Source organism: Penicillium crustosum, assembly GCF_028827405.1.
Source record: "Penicillium crustosum strain IBT 35664 chromosome Unknown utg000004l_segment0_segment0, whole genome shotgun sequence".
NCBI lineage: Eukaryota > Fungi > Ascomycota > Eurotiomycetes > Eurotiales > Aspergillaceae > Penicillium > Penicillium crustosum.
In genome coordinates this window covers 3,817,251-3,840,726 of record NW_026623125.1, presented here as the reverse complement: position 1 = coordinate 3,840,726, position 23,476 = coordinate 3,817,251, and the positions used below count along the sequence as shown (strand labels likewise).

The 23,476-nt window shown below is 50.4% G+C and overlaps 11 protein-coding genes across 11 annotated transcripts; 4 read left to right on the top strand and 7 right to left on the bottom strand.

Annotated features, from left to right (window-relative positions):
• Positions 1-1,325: 1,325 nt before the first annotated feature.
• Positions 1,326-1,553, bottom strand: N7487_010497 (uncharacterized protein; the record flags this gene model as incomplete). Its single annotated transcript, XM_056878227.1, has 1 exon — positions 1,326-1,553. One exon carries the CDS (start codon positions 1,551-1,553, stop codon positions 1,326-1,328), a length of 228 nt encoding a protein of 75 aa, XP_056726807.1.
• Position 1,554: 1 nt separating this feature from the next.
• Positions 1,555-4,388, top strand: N7487_010496 (uncharacterized protein; the record flags this gene model as incomplete). The annotated part of the gene is made up of 4 exons (XM_056878226.1): positions 1,555-1,961; positions 2,013-2,089; positions 2,150-2,915; positions 2,963-4,388. 4 exons carry the CDS (start codon positions 1,555-1,557, stop codon positions 4,386-4,388), a joined length of 2,676 nt encoding a protein of 891 aa, XP_056726806.1.
• A 1,718-nt stretch (positions 4,389-6,106) lies between these two features.
• N7487_010495 (sterol homeostasis protein ARV1) lies at positions 6,107-7,550 on the top strand (the record flags this gene model as incomplete). The annotated part of the gene is made up of 3 exons (XM_056878225.1): positions 6,107-6,295; positions 6,352-6,405; positions 6,462-7,550. 3 exons carry the CDS (start codon positions 6,107-6,109, stop codon positions 7,548-7,550), a joined length of 1,332 nt encoding a protein of 443 aa, XP_056726805.1.
• A 577-nt stretch (positions 7,551-8,127) lies between these two features.
• N7487_010494 (uncharacterized protein) lies at positions 8,128-8,716 on the bottom strand (the record flags this gene model as incomplete). Its single annotated transcript, XM_056878224.1, has 4 exons — positions 8,128-8,207; positions 8,290-8,342; positions 8,441-8,524; positions 8,706-8,716. The coding sequence occupies 4 exons, from the start codon at positions 8,714-8,716 to the stop codon at positions 8,128-8,130; spliced, it is 228 nt and encodes a 75-aa protein (XP_056726804.1).
• Positions 8,717-9,442: 726 nt separating this feature from the next.
• Positions 9,443-10,677, bottom strand: N7487_010493 (BAR domain-containing protein; the record flags this gene model as incomplete). Its single annotated transcript, XM_056878223.1, has 5 exons — positions 9,443-9,475; positions 9,536-9,667; positions 9,734-10,295; positions 10,376-10,531; positions 10,643-10,677. The coding sequence occupies 5 exons, from the start codon at positions 10,675-10,677 to the stop codon at positions 9,443-9,445; spliced, it is 918 nt and encodes a 305-aa protein (XP_056726803.1).
• Positions 10,678-11,129: 452 nt separating this feature from the next.
• N7487_010492 (uncharacterized protein) lies at positions 11,130-12,391 on the bottom strand (the record flags this gene model as incomplete). Its single annotated transcript, XM_056878222.1, has 4 exons — positions 11,130-11,176; positions 11,228-11,728; positions 11,797-11,893; positions 11,945-12,391. 4 exons carry the CDS (start codon positions 12,389-12,391, stop codon positions 11,130-11,132), a joined length of 1,092 nt encoding a protein of 363 aa, XP_056726802.1.
• Positions 12,392-12,408: 17 nt separating this feature from the next.
• N7487_010491 (uncharacterized protein) lies at positions 12,409-12,606 on the bottom strand (the record flags this gene model as incomplete). The annotated part of the gene is made up of 1 exon (XM_056878221.1): positions 12,409-12,606. The coding sequence occupies one exon, from the start codon at positions 12,604-12,606 to the stop codon at positions 12,409-12,411; it is 198 nt and encodes a 65-aa protein (XP_056726801.1).
• A 278-nt stretch (positions 12,607-12,884) lies between these two features.
• N7487_010490 (uncharacterized protein) lies at positions 12,885-16,414 on the bottom strand (the record flags this gene model as incomplete). Its single annotated transcript, XM_056878220.1, is given in 7 exon segments — positions 12,885-12,929; positions 13,102-13,179; positions 13,240-14,015; positions 14,027-14,352; positions 14,409-15,511; positions 15,572-16,233; positions 16,285-16,414. 7 exon segments carry the CDS (start codon positions 16,412-16,414, stop codon positions 12,885-12,887), a joined length of 3,120 nt encoding a protein of 1,039 aa, XP_056726800.1.
• A 481-nt stretch (positions 16,415-16,895) lies between these two features.
• N7487_010489 (25S rRNA (adenine645-N1)-methyltransferase) lies at positions 16,896-18,401 on the top strand (the record flags this gene model as incomplete). Its single annotated transcript, XM_056878219.1, has 1 exon — positions 16,896-18,401. The coding sequence occupies one exon, from the start codon at positions 16,896-16,898 to the stop codon at positions 18,399-18,401; it is 1,506 nt and encodes a 501-aa protein (XP_056726799.1).
• A 144-nt stretch (positions 18,402-18,545) lies between these two features.
• Positions 18,546-19,834, bottom strand: pup2 (proteasome core particle subunit alpha 5). The gene is made up of 5 exons (XM_056878218.1): positions 19,690-19,834; positions 19,622-19,634; positions 19,477-19,555; positions 18,988-19,331; positions 18,546-18,930 (listed from the first exon to the last, which is right to left on the bottom strand). Exons 1-5 carry the CDS (start codon positions 19,712-19,714, stop codon positions 18,651-18,653), a joined length of 741 nt encoding a protein of 246 aa, XP_056726798.1. The 5' UTR covers positions 19,715-19,834; the 3' UTR covers positions 18,546-18,650.
• Positions 19,835-20,056: 222 nt separating this feature from the next.
• On the top strand, positions 20,057-22,902 carry N7487_010487 (gamma-tubulin-complex subunit SPC97; the record flags this gene model as incomplete). The annotated part of the gene is made up of 4 exons (XM_056878217.1): positions 20,057-20,423; positions 20,498-22,482; positions 22,531-22,748; positions 22,809-22,902. The coding sequence occupies 4 exons, from the start codon at positions 20,057-20,059 to the stop codon at positions 22,900-22,902; spliced, it is 2,664 nt and encodes an 887-aa protein (XP_056726797.1).
• Between the last annotated feature and the right edge of the window lie 574 nt (positions 22,903-23,476).

Here is a 23,476-nt window from a genome sequence, read left to right as displayed (position 1 = left end):
TCGAGTAAGGCTGCCGTCTACCCTATGCAAGACCGGCGCGAGAATTCCTCCCTGATGGATTGACTTCAGGTTACAGGCTAGCTCACCGGTGACTCCTCCACTTGGCTTAGCGGCAGAGTTATATGTTCAAGAAATTGTGATACAACCACTAATAATACAAAGCCGGTTTGGGGGCAAAGTACAGAGAGGTTTGTGGAATGAAAAATAAAAAGGGGAGTTATCAAACTGCTCGTAGAACATTTTTGTACCGAATTACCGTTGTGACTAGTGACCTAACTGTATACTCTTCATAGAAGGATCTACGCTGACTGGTTCATGTCTGAGATATCGGGTATGAGTGTACTTAATCGGCAACCTGGTCGGGTATAATTAATTCATAAGCAAAATGTAAAGTAAAAGAGTCACATTTCTCAGCGGCAAAAAGAAAACGGGAACCAATGTGAGACCTTGTCTCTTGATAGTAATAACAAAGGCAGATAGATCTATACTGTCTAGAACGGTACGCTCTCACACCGTGATAGGTGAGTATAGGTGAAATGAGTGAGAAGCCTGGAGACTAGAGTGATAGAGGTGATAATAGGGCAAGGGGGGGTCAGAGCGGACGAGAACAAGCCAAGGGTTGACACACTGTTTCTCTCTGAGACCAGACAGGTGGACGAGGAATCACAGGAGGTTAAACTCATCTGAGAATCACTATTTCAACTGTCAGTAGCCAAGATGGCCTACTTCTCCCATGGTATTAATTTATCACTCTTAAACACATATCCGTATTCAATAATCCACCTTCACAGCTAAAACAGCCAGGCGCTATTATTCTCTAGGGTCATTGGATAGTCGGTAACCTGGGACCGCCAATCCAGCTCCGCATTTCTCGCATGTGGCCGCCGTCGAGACATTGTTGAAACCGCACTTTGAACAGCTCATCTGATTATTGGGTGTGGGACTGAAAGAAAGAATGGGTCTCGGTTGGAAAGATGTACTGATTGTCTAATAATGGTGATTGATGAGCCCGGTTAATGTAAGTTTAATCTCTGTGATGTACCTACCCAAAGACAGAAGTGGGAGAACTTACAGGAAATGCAAGTTGTAAAAGGATGCGATGATATGAGTCCGATGGTTGAGTGAGTGAAGGTGGGGTGATAGATAGACGGGGGCACATTGACGAGGTCCACGGGCCGCGGATTGATTTTAGGCTGACAGATACTTTGGCCCCAAACTGTTAGGCAGATAACTGACACAGAAATACCTTCCATACTGCCAGTCCAGAACCTAATTCCCTAATCATCCAATCTATCTTTGATTAACCCACTATTCCAGCCTCGTGACTACGATCTTACATCTCGAATTCGGTTGTGGGACTTCGGGAAGTCTTCCTCAGCCGTGAACGTTTGGGGCGGCACCATCCATAGTGGTGCGATCCTCAGGTCTTTATGAAACTCCGTCAACAACCAGTGTCGACGTTCGCCCTTCAAGGAAGACATATTTTCCCCCTTGTCTTTTAGCAGCGAGTGCAACTCACCAGCAGCAGTAACTTCTAGCCTCGCACGCTCCATCATGACAGACCCTTTAAGTGTTGCGGCTAGCATTACTGCTCTTCTTAGCTTAACTACTTCATTAGTGAAATATATCAATGATACAGTAAATGCATCGGACGATAAAAAAAAGCTATCAGCCGAGATACGCGATACCACCGTTGTCCTTGCAACGCTGCAAGAGCTAGTTCAACCTCATGCCCAAGAAGATCTGCTTCCCCCGACTGGAAGCCTTGAGGCTCTCGCCAGAATTATGGCTGGCCTTGAAAAGGTGCTAGTGCCTCTAAGGGCAAGGTTGAACAGCGATAGGAGATCGAAAGTAAAAGGAGCCTTAGCTTGGCCCTTTCACGAAAAGGAAGTGCGCGAGACCCTTGCGGCAGTTGAGCGATATAAGATGTCGCTTAGCCTTATCTTACAAGATATTCAATTGTGGGCTCACGAATCCCTTCCCTTGATAAGACCCTAACGTTGATTATACAGGAGGACATCTAGAGCAATCACGGAGAGAATCAAGAGTTTGCAGATCGGTATTGATCATTTAGGTATCGCAAAAACCGGTCGGTCAAGTCTAACTACCATAAATTTCTCTAATAGAACGTTAGTTCTAACATACGCAGAACTACAATTCAATGAAGCCTTGCAGTTGCTTTCCGCACCTGACCCGTCGACTAATCATAGAACGGCATGTGAACTATATGAGCCGACTACCTGCTCGTGGCTCGTGGACTCAGAACGCTTCAACCGCTGGCTCAACTCGCCTTCTACTCTCTTACTTTCTGGAATCCCCGGGTGCGGTAAAACTATCCTCTGTTCTGCAGCAATCGAACGCGTAAAATCTCACGTGGTCGGAAAACCGGGCGTTGGACTTGTGTACTTTTATTTTGATTTTCACGAGGAGCAAAAACAAAGCGTGGAAGGACTTCTGCTTTCGGTCATCGTTCAGTTGGCGTATCAACAAGAGAAGCTCCCTATTCAGTTCAGGTCGCTTTGTGACGATTTCAAAGAGTACTGGGGCAGGTTGCGTGGAGAGAAATTGTTGAAAGTTCTTCATGCAGCTACTGAACAATTTCGCCGAGTGTATCTAATCATAGATGCATTAGACGAATGTGGCGAACGGCAAGGGGTCATAAGCTTGATTTCTAATCTTTTCCGCTCTCACGCAGGATATAGTATACTGGCCACAAGTCGTGACACTACGGAGATCAGTCGTTCCGCTTTAGGACAGGTTTCAAAGAATGTGATCTACATGTCTCTCGATGATGTGAATATGGACATTCGGACCTATGTGGTCAACTCTCTATCGAGGGATACCATGTTGCGAGAGCGGCCTAATCATGTCAAAGCAGAAATAGAGGCCGCATTGACTTCAGGTTCTCATGGAATGTAAGTTTGATTTATCTCTCCTGCTAGGCTATCTCTCATGGCATTAGGTTTCGTTGGGTGGAATGCCAACTGCAGCATCTGAGATCCTGTCTCACCCTCAGAAGTGTTAGAGAAACTTTGCGATCGATGCCAAAAACGTTGGCGAAGACTTACGATATGATACTGGCGAGTATAGATACGCAATACCAGAAACAAGCATACGAGGTGCTTCAGTGGTTGGCCTTTAGTGTGCGACATCTCCAATTAGCTGAAATTGCAGAGACACTGATTATCAAGCCTGGTGTCCTAGCTCTGTCTGAGGAAGACAGGCTATTTTCTGAATTGGATATTCTCACTATATGCTCGAGTCTTATTCGGATATCTAACGGTGAAGTGCGGCTTGCACACTACTCTGTTAAAGAGTATTTGATGTCTAGTCGGCTCAAATCAACGGCTTTGTCCTCCTTCCATATTGGGGAGCTACCGGCAAATCAATACCTGGCTCATGCATGCATCACTTATCTACTCCTGTTAAATCAGCCTGAATTTCTTTCGCTCGAATCATTTACAAAGCTCCCCCTTCTCGTCTACGCTGCGACACATTGGCAAGACCACGCAAAAGATGCTTTCCAGGCAGGCTACCGGGAAGAGTCAGCGAAAAATTTGCTTTATGACATCTTGCAGCTTATGGATCAGAGTCAAGGTTCGTCTTATCTTAACTGGCTCCGCGTCTCCGATCCGGACAACTGGAATCGGCGCGATCTATCAAAAAGAGAGCAAGATGTCCCCAACAGCCTCTATTATGCGTCTCTCCTTGGTCTATACATTGTCACAGAAGCACTCATAAACCGAGGGATTGATGTCAATGCACGAGGTGGACTCTTTGGCAACGCGCTCCAGGCAGCCGCGTTCAAAAATCACCACCGAATTGTCTATTTACTCTTACAGAACGGCGCTGAGATTAAGCTCAATGAGGGCCTTCATTATTCGGCCCTGAATGCAGCCGCCGTGAACGGTGGCGAAGCTAGCTTCCGTATTCTGTTGGATTTAGGCTTCGCAGGAAGATGCAATGACTCTAAGATCGTTGGCAGCAGCCTGGTTGCGGCGGCCGCCTCGGGGAAAGTAGAAATTGTCACGTTACTTTTGGACCATGGCGCAGACGTCAATTTCCGAGGGAATGATTCAGTGGCCCTCAACAGTATCCTTGCTGGTAGTTCACTCGCTGCTGCCTCATTTCAAGGCCACAAGGATGTTGTACGGCTATTGATAGCTTGGGGGGCGGACGTCAATGCGAAGGGGGGCCGCTACGGTAATCCATTGCAAACTGCATCACGGGCAGGTTTCGATTCCATTGTGGAGCTTTTGATAGATCATGGTGCTGATGTTAACGCCCAAGGGGGCGTTTATAAAACAGCGCTACAAGCTGCCTCGGCCGGGGGCCATCAAAGCACAGTCAGACTGCTCCTGGAGAGAGGAGCGAATGACACGCGCTAGTACTTATATGACCGCCCTTGTTACCTTCAAAGGGATGTGGAAGACATGGTAGAGGTCGCGCTGGATGGTAATCTGCCACTCGAAGGTGACCGTGACATTTATACAGCAGGATCGGAGGAAAACATCTTTTCGAATATTAGTGTTGACTTAGGATAATGACCTCGGTCTTACGAATGCATATTTCTAGCATGCTGTATATCGTTACTTCTCGAGGTATCTAGGACAAATGGTAGCGGAGTGTGAAAGCCTACAAGTTTGTTATCGTAACTGCGGAGTCGATCACCTCGGGATACGCCGTAACAAGCGCCACCTACACCAGCAGAAAAAAATTTACTTTATCTGTTTATCTCATCCTCTACACAAAGCAATCGTGACACCAGCGAGGATTTCTGTTACAAGGCGCCCTTGGTCGGGGCTACGCGGTTCTCAAATGTACAGTCGACCGCGTCCCCGAGATCATACCAATCTCCAATTGAACCAACGGATATAATCCCAGGGTGCCTTAATAAGATAGCCGAGAGGCGTAGATACCTAGAAGTGATTGCGCGATACACTGGTGTAAATCAAGAGGAGAGGATGTTTGTATATAGCCAGGGCCGCCGCCTCGCCGTTCTGTATAGAAAGAAACTTTCCCTTAGTCACTTAACTACGCTGAAGAGCAGAACCGGCTGATGCAAATCACAGCTAAGATAGTCTGATCAGTCTATTCAATTGATCCGACCTGGTTATCTTCGGTTCTAGATTGGGAGCGCTATCAGCTAGGGTTGACAGGGCTCTCGCCCGAGTGTATAGGCCGAGAGGCAGATTTGCAGTCCCGCTACATAGGGATGATTATCCTAAAAGTCTTTAATTCAAATGCGCCTATAGAAGTAGAGGCAAAATATAGGCCGGCTGATTGATATCCGGTGCTATGGTCGAGCTGAGGGGGAAACAAAGGGAGGGCAGCTCGGATTACGGCCGCCGGGGGGGGTGGGGGCAGAGGAGCCGACGAGTCATACGGGGAAAAGTGAGTGGTGGTGCCTAGGAGCTCGGTGATCCAGGTCAATAGCAAATGCTTCACCTACGAGACGAAGCAGAAAAGGAAGGTGAAAAAGAAAATTGGGACTGTTGGATGGAGGGGGATCTTATAGAACCCACGCACAGGCACATAAGGCTAAAGAGCGCTAAACTCCAATTGATAAAGCTACTCCGGAAAGAGATCTCTATCCAATATCCGATATGGTGTAGTGGCTAACATCGCCGTCTCTCACACGGCAGCCGGGGGTTCGATTCCCCCTATCGGAGTTCAATTTTTGTATTTTTCTAATACGAATATTCGAAATATTCGACTGGTTATGCGGCCTTCCAATGTCTTTTTAGCTGTTTTTTTTATAAGGTATATACGATAATGGTAAAAGAAAAGGCATACTTTGCAGGAGATTTACTGTTCTATGTATATATGAATAACCATGATGTATGAATGAGATTGCCCGACATTTTTACTTTTTACCTGCGTTGTATTTCTTCCTGAATTGTGGCAGATTGTCTAGAGAAATGCTAATGGTAGTGGGTTGAGAACCCCCTATCCCCTACACTTCACTTCCCTATGCTGCAACGACTCCTTCCCTTTGGGGTACTCCATATACCCCCCAACTTTAGGTTCACCGCCTTTGATATCGCGATAGGGGAGCTACAATCTTGACCCTTGGACATCCCGAAAGATCTATGGATGCGACACAATGCCTATTTGCATTGAGTGTTCCTATCCGGTCTCTCACCTATACAGCGCCTACAGTCGGGCCGATGACCGATCCCAAGGCAAGGGTGTGCGCCTGACGCAATGCCCCCGGTGCCAACGGTTTGCCGACAAATATGTTGAATATGACTTTGTCGTGCTCTTCATTGACTTAGTGCTCATTAAGCCTCAGGTAAGTATTTGGCGTGGTCTCCAGGGACACGACCTGACTGACATTTCCTGAAACAGGTATACCGACATCTCCTCTTCAATCGGCTAGGACGCGACGACAACCAGTTCGATGTAGGTATACTGTCTTAAACAATCGCGAGCCACTTGCTGATGATATGGCCTTGTAGCGGTCCATAATTCGCCTTGGGGTTCTTCTGCTTCTCTTCGACGTCTACCTAACCTGGGCACGCATCGAGAAGGATCCATCCCTCGCAACAACCTTCTTATCACGCGCCCCTATCATTGTCCAATACCTCTTCTTCCTAAGCTTAAATGCCGCCGCAACCCTCGCGCACCACCTTACCGTGCGCCTTCTGGTCTCAATCCTGGTACCAAAGTCGCGCCGATACAGCGGCCCAGACAGCGGTAGCAATGTGAACACCAACCCTAGCACAAAATCTACAAGAGATGCCACTCCCTTCCCCTCCGGCCCCCCAACACCAACATTGCATTCCTCGCCATCCGGAGTGCCAACAATCACACACGCCCAGAGCCCCGCCAACCCACCCGCAACCCTTCTAAGTCCAACCCATAGCGAGGCCATCCCTCCAACCGACCTCTCCCCACCACCACAAGGCCCATCAATGGGGCCACCACCCCGGCCCGCGCCGCCTCTGCGCCGGACATCTACGGCCCCGCTGCAGAACATCCAGCCCCTACCCCCTCCAACCGCCGCAAGCCCAGCAGCGATCAGCACCGCCCTGCTAGTCAGCAGCTGCGCCAAGCTTTTCCCCATCCTGCTAGTGATATGGGGGTCTGACGGTAACGGTAGCCTCTCCGACGACCCGGAGCACAGCCAGACAGCAGCACAGATCCTGCCCTTGACGCAGGCGGCAACGATGCCGAGCGCGGTGCATCAGAGTCTGTTAGCTACAGCCACCAAAACCTCTTCCCTTCTCTCTGCAAAAGCGGCTATGTCATCTTCGCCGTTGGCTTCGGCACCTTCTTCTTCTTTCCTGGAATCATGGCTTGATACCGCGGCTTCTATGCTTCGGACTTCTATGCCGACTAGTTATCTGACTGGGCTTTTTGACTTGCTTGCTTCGTTGCTTTCTCTCGGTGTCGTTGATACCCACCTAGTACTTCTAAGTAATATCGAGGCTTTGTATATCTTACTTGGCTGTGGGTATCTGCGTGCTGTTGCCGTTGCTGTTGCGGGTCAAATCGCCCGGTGGGCGGTGCAGAAGGTGATTCTTGGTGCTGTGGGGGTTGGTTAATGGAGTTATTGTGATGAATGCTTAGGTCCCTGGTATAAAAATAACTCAACCTATCCTTATTAGCGTGCATGTTGCTCAAATATATACATCACCAAATCTAGGTCCTCTCTAGGGCAGAGATCCGTTGGACAAAATCCCCAATCAGTGCATAGACGTAGCCGTACAGAGTCCTGGGCTACGTATGTAGTAAAAGCGACCGAAAAGGATATAAATGCTTTCCATACAAAGGGAAACCGAGCAACTGCTAAACAAAAATAGATCAAATCGAAAACATACAAATAAAACGCTGCCAAGAAAAGGCCATCTAGAGGAAGAGCTATACAAAAACATAAAGCAGCTGCGAACCGACACGAGTTCGCAATGCATGCCAATTTCACAGGTAGGCCGCTACCAAGCCTAAGCAGGTGCAAAAAAAACAGTTCCCATTCCCATCTAACCCGCGGGATAGGATAAACTTGACTTCATCTTATACTACCCTGCGACAGAATAGGGTGAGACAATTGACACAACCGACAATCTCGCAAAAAGCCAGTTGACAGAATTGACAAAACATGAGGAACTAGAAAAGGATATGCCTCTATTGCGGTACACGATCGGGTCGAATGTCTGACCGCTTTGGTGCAATGAGGGGGTGCCACTGTGCGAGGAAGACGATTGCTACATTAGATAAGTTAGCATCTTTTATGTAGCCCACATATCATAGATATGGATAGATAGAGGGAATGGGCAAGAAACATACCCCACATCAAGTAACAGGAAATGAAGGTAAGGATGAGCGTGCTGCGGAAGAGGCTGAGGATAGCAGAGTCAGTATTGTCAAGCTTGCAAATTTTATAGGAATAGCTGCAGGGCCTGATGCCCAGCATGCAAGAAGTGGACCATGGACTCACGTCTGGTTATCGCCCTTCGGGCTTAGGAACCATGCTGCTGTCGAGAAGGCGATGATAATAATCAGGCCAATGACCAAGCTCCAGCTGTTAAATTTCGCGTTAGCAACTGTAACATATAATCCTCACCGAGCAAAGGGTCGGGAGGTCGAGGCTTAGCGGGATAGATTGAACAATGCGAACACCCATGACCAGGTGATCATCGACCCATTGGTCGAGGGAGGTATGCATTGTTTATTCCATCACTCCGAGGGAAGGGGAACCATACCCGTTTGCCATTTTATCGGTATTTTGTTATTCTCTTCGTTCGTCGTAGTAGAGTACAACCCAGAGTGAGTGGGGATCACTCGGTGTGTTATGCGAATATCGATGTGGGCGAAGAGCGGGCGAACTAGGGCGGAGAGCGCAGGAGGCTGATCGTTTATTTGATGGTATAGATTCTCTGCGCAAAGTGTTTTTGAATGTCCGGATCCTTTGACGGCGCGGGTGGACGGACAAGTAATCGATTATTTGGTGCAGCGTGGCACGATTGGGATCGGCTCGATGGTATTTCGAGTACGTATTCTGGGAACCAAATATCTGGAGTTCCTTCTCGGACGGTATGCAGCTGTCAAGTGTGTTGCGAGCAGAAAAAGGCGACCTGGTGAGTTGGAGTATCTCCGTTGATGTCGGAGCTCCTGGAGCTAGCCTGCCTGAGGCAGAATTAGCGGGCGGTGGATCGTAAGGTCAAGGTCCCATATGACATCTATACATCCAACGAAGGTGGCATCTACTCTACATTTTCACTACAATATGGCTTTTTATGAGAATATAGAGCTTTTTATGAAAATATAGATAGGATGACCAAATTCCAGGTCCAAAAATCCAGATTGAATGATCTGTTGGGTTCGCTCAGCAGAAGCAAAGCGGCTTAGATACAAAACACAAGGCCATGGCTCGGAGTAACAGACAAAATCAAAGCCAGGCAGAAGGATAACAAAAGAAACACGGCATTCAAAACAACGCTTAAGCGCCCTCACGGATCTTGCGGTAGCTAGCCTAAGAAAAAAAATAGTTAGATGTGATGGACATGTAGAAAGAGGATCACCGAGAACTTACCTCCTGCTCGACTTGCAGAGCATCTACAGTCGGGGCAAGCTCGCTGAGAATCTCATATGACTTCTTGTGGAACTCAAGTTGAGCGGCGATCAGATCGGCCAGGTTGCGCAGGGGCTCCGGGGTATCAAGGACCTGTTGCAAGCAGTGTTAGTACTGCAAGACGAATTCCAGAGCAAGAAAAAAGGGAACAAAACATACGTTCTTCATCACGCTAACAGCCTCCTCGGTCTGGCCAACAAACTCATCTTCGGCCTGCTCGATCTCCGCACGGGCATCCTCGCTCAGGTTATCCAAGTCGCCGTGGGCACCGGCCTTTTTGCTAGCCTTGATAGAGTCAAGCATCAAGCGGGCATTCTCAACATTCTTGCGCGCCTTAGCAGCGAACATTAAGTTGGTGTTGAGGGTGGTGTTCCAGCCGGCCAAGAAGCGGGACTGGATCTGAGCATCCTGGGCGAGACGAGCCTCGCCAACCTGCTCCTCGGCCAGAGCATACTTCTCCAAGGCAGTTGCAAGCGGGTCCTCGCTCTCGGTGCTCTGCGCGAGTGTCTGGGAGCCGGCGAGAGAGGCACGGGCGATCGCGTGGTTGAAGGTCTTGGGCTGGGGCTTAGCGGAAGGCGGGGCTGTCAGGGCAGCTTGTGCCTCAGCGGGGGAGGCTGCCTGGGACAAGAGCTGGACCTTCTCGTTGATAGTACGGCCCAGATCATTGAAGGACTCGCGGATGTTGGGAGGGTAGTCGTAGGCCTCGTTGGAGTACTGGGAGCTGTTCACGAGAAGTGGCGCCGGTTAGCGCCTGTGGAGAAAGCCATGAGTGGCGCAGAAAGCAGCAGGGATATCACTCACGTCACCTGCAACAGCTTCTGGTGGACAAGCTTGAGCGCATCGACGCGCTTCTCAAGCTCGATGTATTCATCGGGGAGTTGGGTCTTGTCGTCGGCCTGGCCCAGCTGCTCCTTGATCATTTGCTGAGTACGCTGCGCAAAAGGCGTGAAGCTCGCACTGTCCGTCAGAAAACCACAAGGCAAGAAGATGTTAGTAAAGCGACCGATCACAAGCCAACGGGGGCGGAATGGTATCCGCAGGGTAAGGGGGCTGTGACGGTGGACTCACCTGAAGTTCTTTCCGAATGCCTGCATTCGATCCATGATTGGTGTATTTTGAACTTGTGATTTAGAAAGAAAAAGGAGGAGAGAATGGAAGGAAATGGATGAGAGTGATGATAGGATATCACCACATGTGCTACGCGGGACGAAGCCTCGACCTTGCACCGCCTCACCTGCGCCACATATCTTATCAGGCATCCATAAAATGAGTTTGTATGTATACCATCTGGGCATTTTCGATCTTTCCTTTCTCTCCTTCGACTAGAAGACCTCCAAATGTATGTCAACCACATGCTCCCTCTTAGGAGCCATCTCCTGTCAGGATAGAGTGTTAAATGTTAATACTTCAATGTTGTACCTAGTAATAACCTATAAATTGACTAAAAAGATACATGAAAACATCCGGAAATTCATACAACCCAGAACCACTGGAATCACATTAAATCATAGAATCATAAGTCTCTGCTTCGGAAGAAAAGCAAGAAAACAGCATATCAGGTCAGGGTTGCCATCATAGCACGCATGATACGAGAATTTGGTTCTAGAGAATGTTAGAATCATGAAATCGGGATTGTAATCTGCGGCGTCATACCTGAGCGCTCCTGCCTCCGGATCTCAGTAACCTCCGCCTGATTGCCTCTATCGTCAATGATATCTGTTTCGCGCTGCTGAGTGATCTCAATCCCACCCTGCCTTTCTAGACGAAGAAGTCTTGTCTCCTCTTCCAGATCACGAATGTAATTGCTTATGTCGTGGTCACTTTCCCGTGGACGAACAAGAACCATCGGGCCCGTCCGAACGGTATCGGATTCTCGCTCCCCTATATACTGCACGGCAGATGAGAGACGAGGTGCATGATCATGGACTGATACAGCTCGTCGCCGGGAGACTCCACGCACTCGAGGTCTCTCGACAATCTCCTCATATTGGTCCACATGGTGACGCGACCGTGACCTGTGTCTAGAGGGTGATGCTTCCACGATTAATGCCTGGCTTGTGCGGGGAGAGGCCTCGACACGCAGGTGCTCTGTCGTCACCCGCTCACGTGGCCGTTCCCTCAAGGGAGGAGACGGGGATAAGCCGATGTATTCGGCTGTTCGAGGAAGGCAATTAATATTACTCTTCATCATAATTGGGAATGCGGATGTGGGTGCTACTCACTTTCCACGGGCGAAGGCCGCCTGAACTCGCGGCTCAAGCTAAGCACTTCATCTATCTGTTCCTTCGACAATGCCTTTTGGATGACAATCACATCCTCCTACTTAGGTCAGTAGCCGATAAAAGTACTACTAGGAAAAATAGCACCCACCTCTTCCTTGAACGGATATCCTAGATCCATGATGGCATGGATATGAGCAAGGTGACGAGGAACACGAGTCTTCCCTTTGCGCGGGTAAGGCTTCTCCTCACGGTGTCTGCGGACATTACTGCTGGAGCGGCGGCGACGATCAGTCATATCTCGGTCACGGATGTCTCTGAACTCTTCATCGCCATAGTAGTCGGGCTCTGCGATCCTAATATCCTCGTAGACTTCTCGCTCACGATAACGGCCCGGAGATAAATGGCGACGAGGCGGAGCAACGACAGGCACACGGGGAGCGCGGGGTCGATGGTCCCGGGCCTCAAGGTGTTCCATTTTGCGTCGGGGTATGCGGTCGAAAGTGTCCAAGGAAGACTGCCGCCTAATAAGTTGAGGACGTTGGAATGACGGACTAGCATCACGGCGCCGACGCCCGTCATGCGCCACAAGAGGCATGGCAGGGGGTGGGTGGTCTAGATGGTCATCCTCATAGAATCTCCCGCGTGCACGCGCAGGGGGGCCATATCGGTCTTCCTCACGGAGGCGCGCTTCAAAGCGCTCTTCGGCATGGCGGGGTCGTTCGGCCACGGGGGACCCCGTGAGTATCGATCGTATCGATCGTGAGAATCTAGGGTCCCTGTTGAAGAGCGGTAATCATCGTATCGAGACATTTGGGAGTATCACCGGATTCCACAACAAAAAAAAGAAGGGTGAACCGTGGATGACGCGAGCGGCTGACTTCCGTACCGAGGGTGGGGTTATCGAGGGACCACGGGTGAGAGAGATTGATAGTGACCTCGGGAAACCGATGGGAAAAAAAGAAAAGAGGTGAAACACTGGGAGGCAAAAGTGAGGGGAAAGGAACAGAAAACAGAAATTCAGAATCAGCCTTGGGAGAAAAGTGAACGTCAAAAAGTACGGGATAGGTAAAACGTCAGGCAGAAGTTGATCAGTGATGACATTGGGTCGGTCGGATATTGAATGTGGGGGACACCTAGGTACCTTCCAGGTACCTATCTGCGCCACATCTTTCAACGGGCACTACTGTATGATGCGACTGTATGTTGTGCCTAATGTACATAAATGTACTATGTATGTAGGTACTGGTGCATTGTACACTTCATCCAACCCTAAATTTCCAAATTCGCAATGTTCTCTTCCAAGACTCCCATAGCCCAATGCGCGCGATCGGACTTGACTGTGACAAATCGACGATCCTCAACCTCTTGCAGCACAGCCTCAGTCTGTGGCGTATACATTAGCATGGATGTTCTAGCCCAGGGATATCCAATCGACATGCTTACCTCACGCTCTTGTTCCCTTTCTCGTTCTCGGTCAGTCGCGAATGATCGTTGATAGGGTGGCCCACGACCTTGTTTTGCAGCGACTATCCATGATTTCTCACAGCCACCTGCAATAGCATCCGCGGTCTTCCATCCAGTCAGGCGGGAGATGTCGCGAAGTTTTGAAATGGTCCAAGTTCGCTGCGTGTGATCATTATATTGTACAGCTGCGAAGAATAGAGGTACCGACATTTCAGTCAACGAAGAACCCAAGTTCGGACTCAAGCTTCCAGCTTCCAGGTTAAAGCGTTGCGGGTAGTAGATACCTGCCATGATCTTCCCGACAATCTGCGCGAATCCAGTTGTCGTTGGAGCAGAGACCCCAGCTGCCATCATGATGGCCGGTGGCATGGAGGGATGAATCCGATTCAGCAGCAAACGCATAGCATAATAAAACCCCCAGATCACGGCGATGGTGTGCGTACGGTACTGAAGGGCAGGACCGAACGGTGTAGTGATTGGGGGCGCTACATCTGCCGGTAAAGGTTGGAAATCGCGCCCCAGCGCTTGCGCAAATGTTTCCATGGCGACTAGGATATCTTCCCATTCCTGTTCAGCTTCCTTGTAACTCATTTCGTGAGCCGGGTCATCCTCGTCTGGTGACAAACGAGGCTCATGCGGTCTATCTTGGAATCCCCGGGGAAGGCGTGGAGGTGGTTGAGGGGGTATCATTCCGTACATGGGTGGACTGTCGACCGAAGCCGGTCCAGAGCTTGAAGGAGACCCTCCAGTAGGCTCTGGCATGGACGGAGCCCTGGGGTCCCCTTGAGGCTGCATGTTAGGTGGGCCAGATGGAGGGCCAGGGGCCCCCCTGGACCGAAGCCGCCAGGTGGTCCCGGTCTTTGGCCAGGTGGGCCACCAGCGAACCGACCCATGAATTTGAACATCTCAGGGCCAGGCCTCCAATCCACCCCACCTGCCTTCAGGGTTCTCAATTTTCGCTTACGATCACGGAAGCCAAAGTCTGTGACCCGACCGAGTAGCAGCCACAGGTGATCTGCAGAGCCGTAGATGGCATCTAAACGGCCAATGCCTGCTCGAGGCGGACATTGACCCCATTGAGAGTAGGGCATTCTGGTTTAACGATAAGCAACTCTGTTGTCTGCTAGTAGCCGTAGGTGTTGACTTACAGTAGTTTGTTTCCGCCTATAAAACTCTGGAATGCATCTTGCTTTGCATACCACCAGTATAAATCGCATTGAATCCGGAAGACCTCAATGTCCTTGCGTGTAAAATGCTTTTTGGAGGGCAGCGTACTCTCATCATTAATACACCCAAAATCGTCGTAATTGACTGCTTGTCCTATAATGGCGCTTACGAGATCTTCATCGACGCTGCCCTCTTTCTCAGAGAAGGGATCATCCTCAGAGACATCGCCAGGCATCCCCCACCACGAGTCCGACCAGCCAGACTGACGTCGCTGCTCATGAGCTCTACGTCGATGGGCCCGTAGGTCTCTGGTGGTCTTGGCAAAGTCGATCTCCCGGATAAGATGAGTGGACCCACCCAGGTGGTTATTCCATTTCGAGTGATCGGCAGATATCACCTCATAGTAGCCCAGTAGAAGAGTGGCAGCCAAGGTACCAACTTGCTTGCGTCGAAGGGGAAGGCCAACTGCGGAACCAACTCGTTTCAGGGCGTAGTGATAGTGCTTCAGCGATACTGTTGTGGGAACTTGCTGTAAATATGCAATGTGTAAGCTGCTGACGGCAAGTATCGCCTGGAGAAGGGCTGGATGTTCCAAGGCTTTCAGTGCAAGTGTATAAACCCATAGACCCTGTTGTGCAGATGGCACAGCCGCCCCCAGAACGATTGAGGAGTCAGTAGGGTGCCGTTCAAATATAGACAAAGATGGACCAGTCGAGTGAATGAAGTGGGCAAATATGCGGGCGGTCTTTGGGTTGTTTAAGGGAGAAGAGCCCAGTGTAGGTCGGTATGAGGCGAGCACATTGGGCTCATTCAGGTATGTCGTGAAGGAGCGGAGTTGTCGCTCGTCACGGTTAGCAGAGGCCATGATGAGACTCAACTGGTTAAAGCCTTCGGCCTGCGATTGATCTGCCATCTCATCGTCCGAGTCTATGTCGTAATAATCCTCGCTTTCATCCTCCATGTATATGACTTGTGGCTGGTGGGGTATTTCATGGGGTATAAACTGGTCATCAGGTCGTAATTGCTGCGGGAATTGTCCTTGCGGTGGCTGGTAATGATATATCGTTGGTAGCGGCTGGATCATCTAAAAAAAAGTACTTAGTATACCGGCTGGAAGAAACAGAGGGATCACGGCAATGCATACCTGAGGAACCAGATTCAGCTCGCTCTCCCTGCTTCCCGCCATTGGGTTGAGGCCAGGTACCGGTGAGAGATTGAAGGCATATTCTTCAGCCGTCTGGCCGATGGGGCTGGGGATTTGGCCTACGTTGTGTACGCTTGAATGGGGCCTATGTGCAGCGCTCGTCTGTCCCAACTGAACTGGCTGCTGCTGCTGCTGTGCTTGTGAGAAGTCATTCGCTTTTGGCGGTACCAGTGTGCTCTCCATTTGAGCTATCGGCTGATTGTGCCACATATGAGTTGGTGGCTGCACCTGGGTTGTTGGATAATAGAATTGAGTTGCATTGGCCGGCTGTATTTGACTCGACGAAGGTATTTGTGACGAAAAGGAGTGATATCCCATCGCTGCCGGATCAACAGGTCGCGGAGCTAACATTGGATGCTGAGCAGCGGCTGCCGCTTGTTGGGGAGGGAGTTGAGAGCCATAGTCGTTGGGGATTGGAGTCCTCATATGTTGTTGCTCTATCTGCGGATCTTGGCCCTGGCCAGTACTGAAAGATCCAAAGATTCCTATGGGGTTCTTGAACACGACCCGTTGGGCATATCCCTCGCAGATTCGCTTGGATTTCACGCAGTTGGTGCATATTGGCTTCTCTTCGCCGCACTTGATCCGGCGTTTCCGACAAGCTATAAGGCTTGGTCAACGAGGGAAACTATCTCCAGCGTTCTGCAACGTACTCAAACAGCCGGTCTTAGTTCGTTTCTTGGGGAGTCTGCGGGGACCTGACCGTGTGGTTGAGGCTTCCGCAGGACCGTCAACAGTAAGATCCGCTGGGATATCCAGCTGATCCATCGGCTTGTCAGCCATGGCCTTCGAATGACTCAAGATTGGAGAGTAGACATGTGCGAGGACATTGTGGGGCTAAAAGGCACAATGATTAGATAGGTAAAAGCTGCCGAGGATCGCAGATCACCCGCAATACACTGTGGTTCATCAAAGGGGGATATGGTCACCTACTTATTTGCAAGGGTCTCTCTTAAGTGCACAGCCAGACTTCTAAGTCCCCACAGGCATTGACTTTCACGGTTACAAGGGCTTACGGGGCGCTTAGGGGCGTATGGAGTCTACCGTACAACGTTCCCTTTGTGCCCCAAACAAGGTCACGCCATAGGCTTTTAGGCGAGGTTTACCCCGGCTGAGTGCCTTAATGCCTAAGGCAGCCATGTGTATGTAATATGATAGTAAAATTACCGATAACGAAATTTTGATAGGTTTTTTTTTTTCTGAGGTACCATTTCCTCTACTTCAAAGGCATTGGAAATTTTCAACCAATCCTTCAAAATTGATCATGTTCGCTGTTCCAGGATGGTCCGTGGAGAGCTCTGCTCTGAAGTCACAGACTCAGGCCGTGCAGCCCAAGAACGAATCCCAGCCGGAGAAGGATGCCCCCAACGCCGATGCGAAGAATAACAAGCGCAAGCGTGCTAATGACCGTGTCACCGCCGGAAATGTGGATGAGATGTACCGCAGGCACATTGAGAAGGGTTCAAACCGCGGCCCAGAGGGTTCCGTGAAGCCAGAGAAGATGCAAAAGAAGGAAAAGAAGGAGAAGCAGACACCTGAGACGGCCACCACCCAGGAGCCTACAGGCGAAACTGTCACCATCGCCGATGTAGACGCAGATCAAGCCGAGGAGAAAGCTCCCAAGAAGAAGCAGCGGAAAAACAAGAAGAACAAGGACAACGCCTCAGAAGACAAGACCGAGACAGAGCCTACTGCCCCGGCTAAAGAAGCTTCTGCCCCTGCCCCCGCTGCGCCTGCACTCCCACCAACAGCGAACCTGACCCCTCTCCAGCAGGCTATGCGACAGAAGCTGATATCCTCCCGGTTCCGCCACCTGAACGAAACCCTCTACACGACCCCCTCCGAGAAAGCACTCGAGATGTTCAGTACCAACCCTGAGCTCTTCGACGAGTACCATGCCGGATTCGCACGACAGGTCAAGGAGTCATGGCCCTCAAACCCGGTCGACGACTACATCAAGACCATCCGCACCCGCGGTGCAATCCCGCTCCCAAGGCGAGGAAAGCCCCTCAACCCTGCCAAGGGCTACCCGCTCCCCCGTCGTCCTACTGGAGTATGCACATTCGCCGATCTGGGCTGTGGTGATGCACAGCTCGCGCGCGCCTTGACTCCCTCCGCCAAGAAGCTGAACATCAAGCTCAACAGCTACGACCTAGCAGCGCCCGATCCATTGATCACCAAAGCCGATATCTCGAATCTTCCCTTGGAGGACGGCGCCGCGGACGTGGCTATTTTCTGTCTGAGTCTGATGGGAACTAACTGGGTTTCGTTCGTCGAGGAGGCATGGCGTATTTTGCGCAATGACGGCAAGGGCGAATGCTGGGTCAGTGAGGTCAAAAGTCGATTTGGCAAGGTCCAACGCAAGAAGTCTCAGATCGGTGCGCAGAAGCCCGGCAGCAAGGCAGACAAAAAGAAGCCCAAGAAGAAGGGCGGTGACGATTCCGAGGATGACGCTGACATTTTTGCTGAGGATGTGCGGCCGTCTGACAATACCGACGAGACTGATATCTCGGCGTTTGTGGAGGTGTTCCAGTCTCGTGGGTTCATGCTTCGTCGGGAATCCGTGGATAAGTCCAATAAGATGTTTGTGAGAATGGTGTTTGTTAAGCAGGGTGGTGCGCCTACCAAGGGGAAACACGCTTCGGCCCTCAGTGCGCCTGCGCCTGGTAACAAGAAGCGCTTTGTTGACCGCAAGCCTGACTCAGAGTCTGGCTTGTCGGCTGAGCAGGAGGCCAAGGTGCTGAAGCCGTGCGTTTATAAGATCCGCTAGACGTTGCAAAGGATCTATTTACATGTCATGTCATTGTACATAATCAAAATTTACCACACATTACCACTACAGGTGTTCACGAACCACCCCATCTCCAAGTTGCTAACTACCTGAAATGCGACATAGTTAGGCCAGCATGTAAGCGTTGGACGGCATCGTCATTATTTTTCTATTGCTCCCGACATAGATACTAGCCTCCAATCAAGTCCGAGGAGCCTCGTCAAGAGATATCTTCGACACTAATCGCACTTATTGGTTACCACCCAGCTGTGTAACAGCGTGGCCCATCTCCTCATCGTTGTAGATACGGAAACCCTTCTCCTTGGTGACACTGGCCAACTGGACATTCTTGGAATCAAGCTTCTCCTCCATGACCTGCTTCAGCGTCTTGAGTACCAACGTCTCGGCCTCTGCAAGGGTCAAAGACTTGTGGTATTCATTCTGCAGCTCCGCCTGCGCGCCTTCGCTTCCTGAACCGATGGCCTTGGCGTCATACCGGTAGAATGTGCCGGACGGTTCGGCGTGGTATCTAGCAAAGGAAAGAAGTCAGTAAATCTATCAGACGAAAGAAAACTGCATATCTTACAGTTGGGGCCCGTCCTCGTCATAACCAGCGATTAACAGCGCAACACCAAACGGTCTGCTCATGACACTCTCCTCATCATCACCGCTCTCACCGAATCGCAGAGCCAAATCGCAAATTGCCTGTGTGGTGCTCTCAACCCGCAGAGGCTCGGCATAGTGGAAGGCGTGATTTTGGCACTCGACGCGGGCGTGCTCAACCAGGTTGCGGGCATCGGCCTGCAGACCGGACATGGCACAGCCGATGTGCTGATCAATTTCGACGATCTTCTCGACAGATGACGCTTCGAGCAGCGTGGATGTGACGCGCTTCTCAACGCCGAGGATAACACCCTCGGAGGTTGCTACCTAGATGGGTGTTAGAAAGGACGGTCCCATCATCGCATTATCCTTGGTTTTGCGCTCCGATAACAGTACGAAGGTCGCTCATTGTAGTGTTTCGAGGCCATTCTTTGAACCGTAGAGCACAGAGGAACTGAGTGGTATGACATACTCCGATGGCTGTGGAGCCTAGTTTGATAGCTTCAAGAGAATATTCGACTTGGAACAAACGACCTTCGGGGGAGAAGGTGCTGCGGAAGGAACATTGTCAGGCTGCGGGTTTGTCTAAGGACACGGATTAATCTCGGAGAACGTACTTGATTCCACGGTCTGTCCAAAGCTGTTAGTTGATTCCGCGGTGAGGGGAGGCCTTCATGAAGCTTACCATATTCTGATCGTGCAATGAACATATTGGATTATCTGATGGGACGGGAGAGACTTGTCAAAAAGAGAAGCAATGAAGCAATATCGAATGACGATGGAGGAGAGAATCAGTTGGAAGGGAAGAGGAGCAGAGGTGGGTGTCTGAGTGAAGCTCGGGAAGGGAAGCTCTCGACGTACGCAAGAGGTGAGGTGCCTGTTACTGCCTTGGTGCCTGAGGCGTTCATCTGCCCAAACTAAAAGTGGAGTTGTTTGGATACTTGCATCTTCTCCCCATATACATTGGTTCTGCTATTTTTGTTGCTGATTCTTCGATTTCGCGCCTTTCACTCTCCTATGCTGCATGATTTACTCGTCGCCCTCGCGGGATTATGTCTGCCAATGACCGCGCCGCGTATATGAGCGCTCCACGACCCCGCGCCGTCTCCAATCGCGTCGATTCCGAAACTCGCGGACCATCGCCGCTACAAGTCGAAAACAAGGATCCCTTGCGCCACAGCACCTCGAGTCAGAAACACAGAGCATCCCGGGATCAGAAGAGTATGTCCGATAAGCGCTCGGAGCGGATGGTGATCGCATCACGGGAAAAGGCAGTGCGAAGGAACCCTGTGAACCCTGTTAAGGAATCTATCAGTGCAGCCAACAGAGGCGATTGGGATAAGACTCGGTCCAGGAAGCCTGTTCAACTTGATGACGCAAGACCCAGTTCCCGGACTGGAGAGAAGGGCCCGGCTGATTGTGAGTGATCCCTGTGTCGCAGTTTGTCGGGGAAAGCAATGGATTTGCTAACCATGATTTTTTTTTCTTTCCAGCACCATGGAATCCCCAAGCTTCATTGATTCCTCACTCAACAGCTCCTCTCGCATGTCGTGTATCAGTCCCCCCTCTAGCTTCGACGGCCCCACAGGCCCTTCATCCTCGGCCACTTCGAGAGCTCTCATCCGATGCCCAGGAAGCAGCGATCTTGGAGGACTTGTTGTTCGTGTTCATGGGATTCGAAGGCCAATATGTTCACTACGCCAGCTCATATGACCCATCAATCGAAAAAGACCGCCTAACGGGCCCAGTCTTTCAGATAGCCCCGGGCCTGGATCCGACTCTTCGTGACCTCATCCAGTCCATGTTGAAAATGGCGACACACTACAGTGCCATGGAGGCATTTGTGGAAATACAAAGCCGTGCTGAGTGTGGCGCTGTTAGTCACTCGTTATGCGCATCCATTCGAAAGCTCCTCAAAGATTACCTGATCCTTATCGCCCAGCTGGAAGGCCAGCTGCTGAACAATCCTACATTTACCTTGCACCTTCTTCACCTCCACACAATGCCGACCAGTCAATGTCTGGCCCAATTATATTCAATGGGCCAGGAACTATTGCTCAAAAATGGCCTTCTAGATGAAGAGCTCGAGGAATCGATTGACGACTTTGATGAGGATGTTGACAATATACTTGAACAACTCAAAGAAGGGGGAGATTTAGTACCAGGGTCTATGGCGCGCAAGAAAATGTGCAAAGGAGGCAATATTCTCGGACTCCTGACGGGGCGTCTGGCTTCATTCTCAGGCGATCCAACAACCAAGAATCTGCTTCAGACCTTGCTGCGTGACGCCAGTAGGCCTTACATGGCCATGTTGAATGAATGGTTGCACCATGGCGGTATCAGAGATCCCCACGCCGAGTTCCTAGTTAAGGAACAAAAATGGATCAAGCGCGAGAAACTTGAGGAGGACTACACGGACGAGTATTGGGAGAAACGATACACGATTCGAGAGAACGAGGTTCCGCCTCAACTGAAGAGCGTCCAGGATAAAGTCCTGCTGGCTGGAAAATATCTCAACGTGGTGCGTGAATGTGGTGGTGTCGACGTCAGCAAAGAGGTCAAAGATGTCCCAAAGACGCTTGATGATCCACGCTTCCTGGACAACGTAAATTCCGCCTATACCTATGCCAACGCCTCCTTGTTGAATCTTCTTGTCACAAAAAACTCCCTAACTACCCGATTCCGCTCCCTGAAACATTACTTCTTCCTGGATCGCTCAGATTTCTTTTCCTACTTCCTCGAACTTGGGGCTTCTGAGCTACGAAAACCGGCACGTGCCGTCAACGAGGGCAAGCTCCAGTCACTATTGGATATTGTTCTTCGACAGCCTGGCAGTGTTGCAGCACTGGACCCGTTCAAGGAAGATGTTAAGGTGCGAATGAACAAAATCGGCCTCACGAAATGGTTGATGCAAGTCGTCAATGTTTCAGGTGTCAACCAAGACGGTGCAGAAACGGAGAAGCAGCAAGTCTCTGCTGTTCATTCCGCCGACGAGGACAAGGATATTCTTGGATTCGATGCGCTTGAGCTGGACTATTCGGTTCCGTTCCCTCTGTCACTGGTCATTAGCCGCAAAACCGTTCTGCGGTACCAACTTATTTTCCGCCATCTTCTATCACTGCGCCATCTCGAGACGTTGCTGGTCACGTCCTGGGCAGACCAGAACAAGACCACCAGCTGGAGACATAAATCCTCCGATCGAAGGCTTGAAATATGGAAACGGCGGGCGTGGAACCTGCGCGCCAAGATGTTGGTGTTTGTTCAGCAGCTTTTGTACTTTTGCACAGCTGAGGTCATTGAGCCCAATTGGGTTGGCCTGATGGATCGTGTCAACAGCGTTCACGCCGATGCGTCGGAGGTGGAGGAAAATGATATGAAGCAGGTCAACCGGACGGTTGATGAGCTGATGCAGGATCATGTTGATTTCTTGGATACATGTTTGAAAGAGTGCATGCTCACACAGGCTAAGCTGTTGAAGGTATGTTTCTCCCCACTCGCGGTGGCATACGTACTAATAAGTATACAGATCCATTCGAAACTGGTGACTTGCTGCACTATGTTTGCTTCCTGGACTGCGGCATCACTTTCACGCGCCCTGGCTTCAGCCGATCCCGACTTGGCTGGAGGGAAAGTCCCCGGCGCTGATGCCAGAGGATATGATCCGACGCGGATTGGAAAACTCGAGGACACACTGAAACGATATGAGGACCATTTCTCGCGTCACCTCCGCATTTTGATGGATAGGTGGGTAACACCCTTGGGCATTCATATTATTCGGCTATGTGTTCTAACATGACTATACAGCTTAAATTACTTCGCCGCAACGGAGAGTGTGGTGCTCCTGAAGCTTGCACACTCCCTGACCTCTATCAGCCGAGAGGAGAGTAAAGAGGACTGAAAACATGCAGTGCCTTGCTCTGTGTCTTTTACACCTTGATATCGTTATCAACATAATCAACCTCCGACAGGGATGCGATTAGGTGCTCTAGCTATGGGCGCAAGAAGCAAAGCGCTTCAGACCCATGATGTTTGCTAGCTGTCACCTGAAACTCCGCGATACCGAGACATATGACGTATGGCACGGACTTCGGATTTTGGATCATCGAATGCCGCCGCATGAGTCACCAGAGCCTCCAAAACGGGGTCCAAACGGGCTATATCGCACTCAATCAAGCCTCATCTGTGAGGCCGTGGAAATCCACCTAATCACTGTACCTAGATCCATGAACCGAGTCATGCCAGACATCGGGATTAATGATAATACGAGTAGCATAACGAAACGAAACCCAGATTTACAATGTTCAGTGTACTACGTATAGCCCTATAGCCCTATAGTCCTAGCAAATTCCTGAAAAAGGACCGGAGCACGCGAATTCCTCGGGATCGCGTCAGCAAGCGGCTTCTCACGTCAGCCCCGGATTTGGCCCTACAGGGTAAAGGTAGGTTCTATTTAATTTCAAGACAATCTCTCG

Bases quoted from the DNA above. Each gene is read 5' to 3' on its own strand.
- pup2 (XM_056878218.1), bottom strand. From the start codon at position 19,714: ATGTTCATTGCACGATCAGAATATG. The intron at 19,332-19,476 runs GTATGTCATACC...ACACCCATCTAG, and splicing joins TAGGCTCCACAGCCATCGGA to GTAGCAACCTCCGAGGGTGT. The intron at 18,931-18,987 runs GTAAGATATGCA...TTCCTTTGCTAG, and splicing joins GACGAGGACGGGCCCCAACT to ATACCACGCCGAACCGTCCG.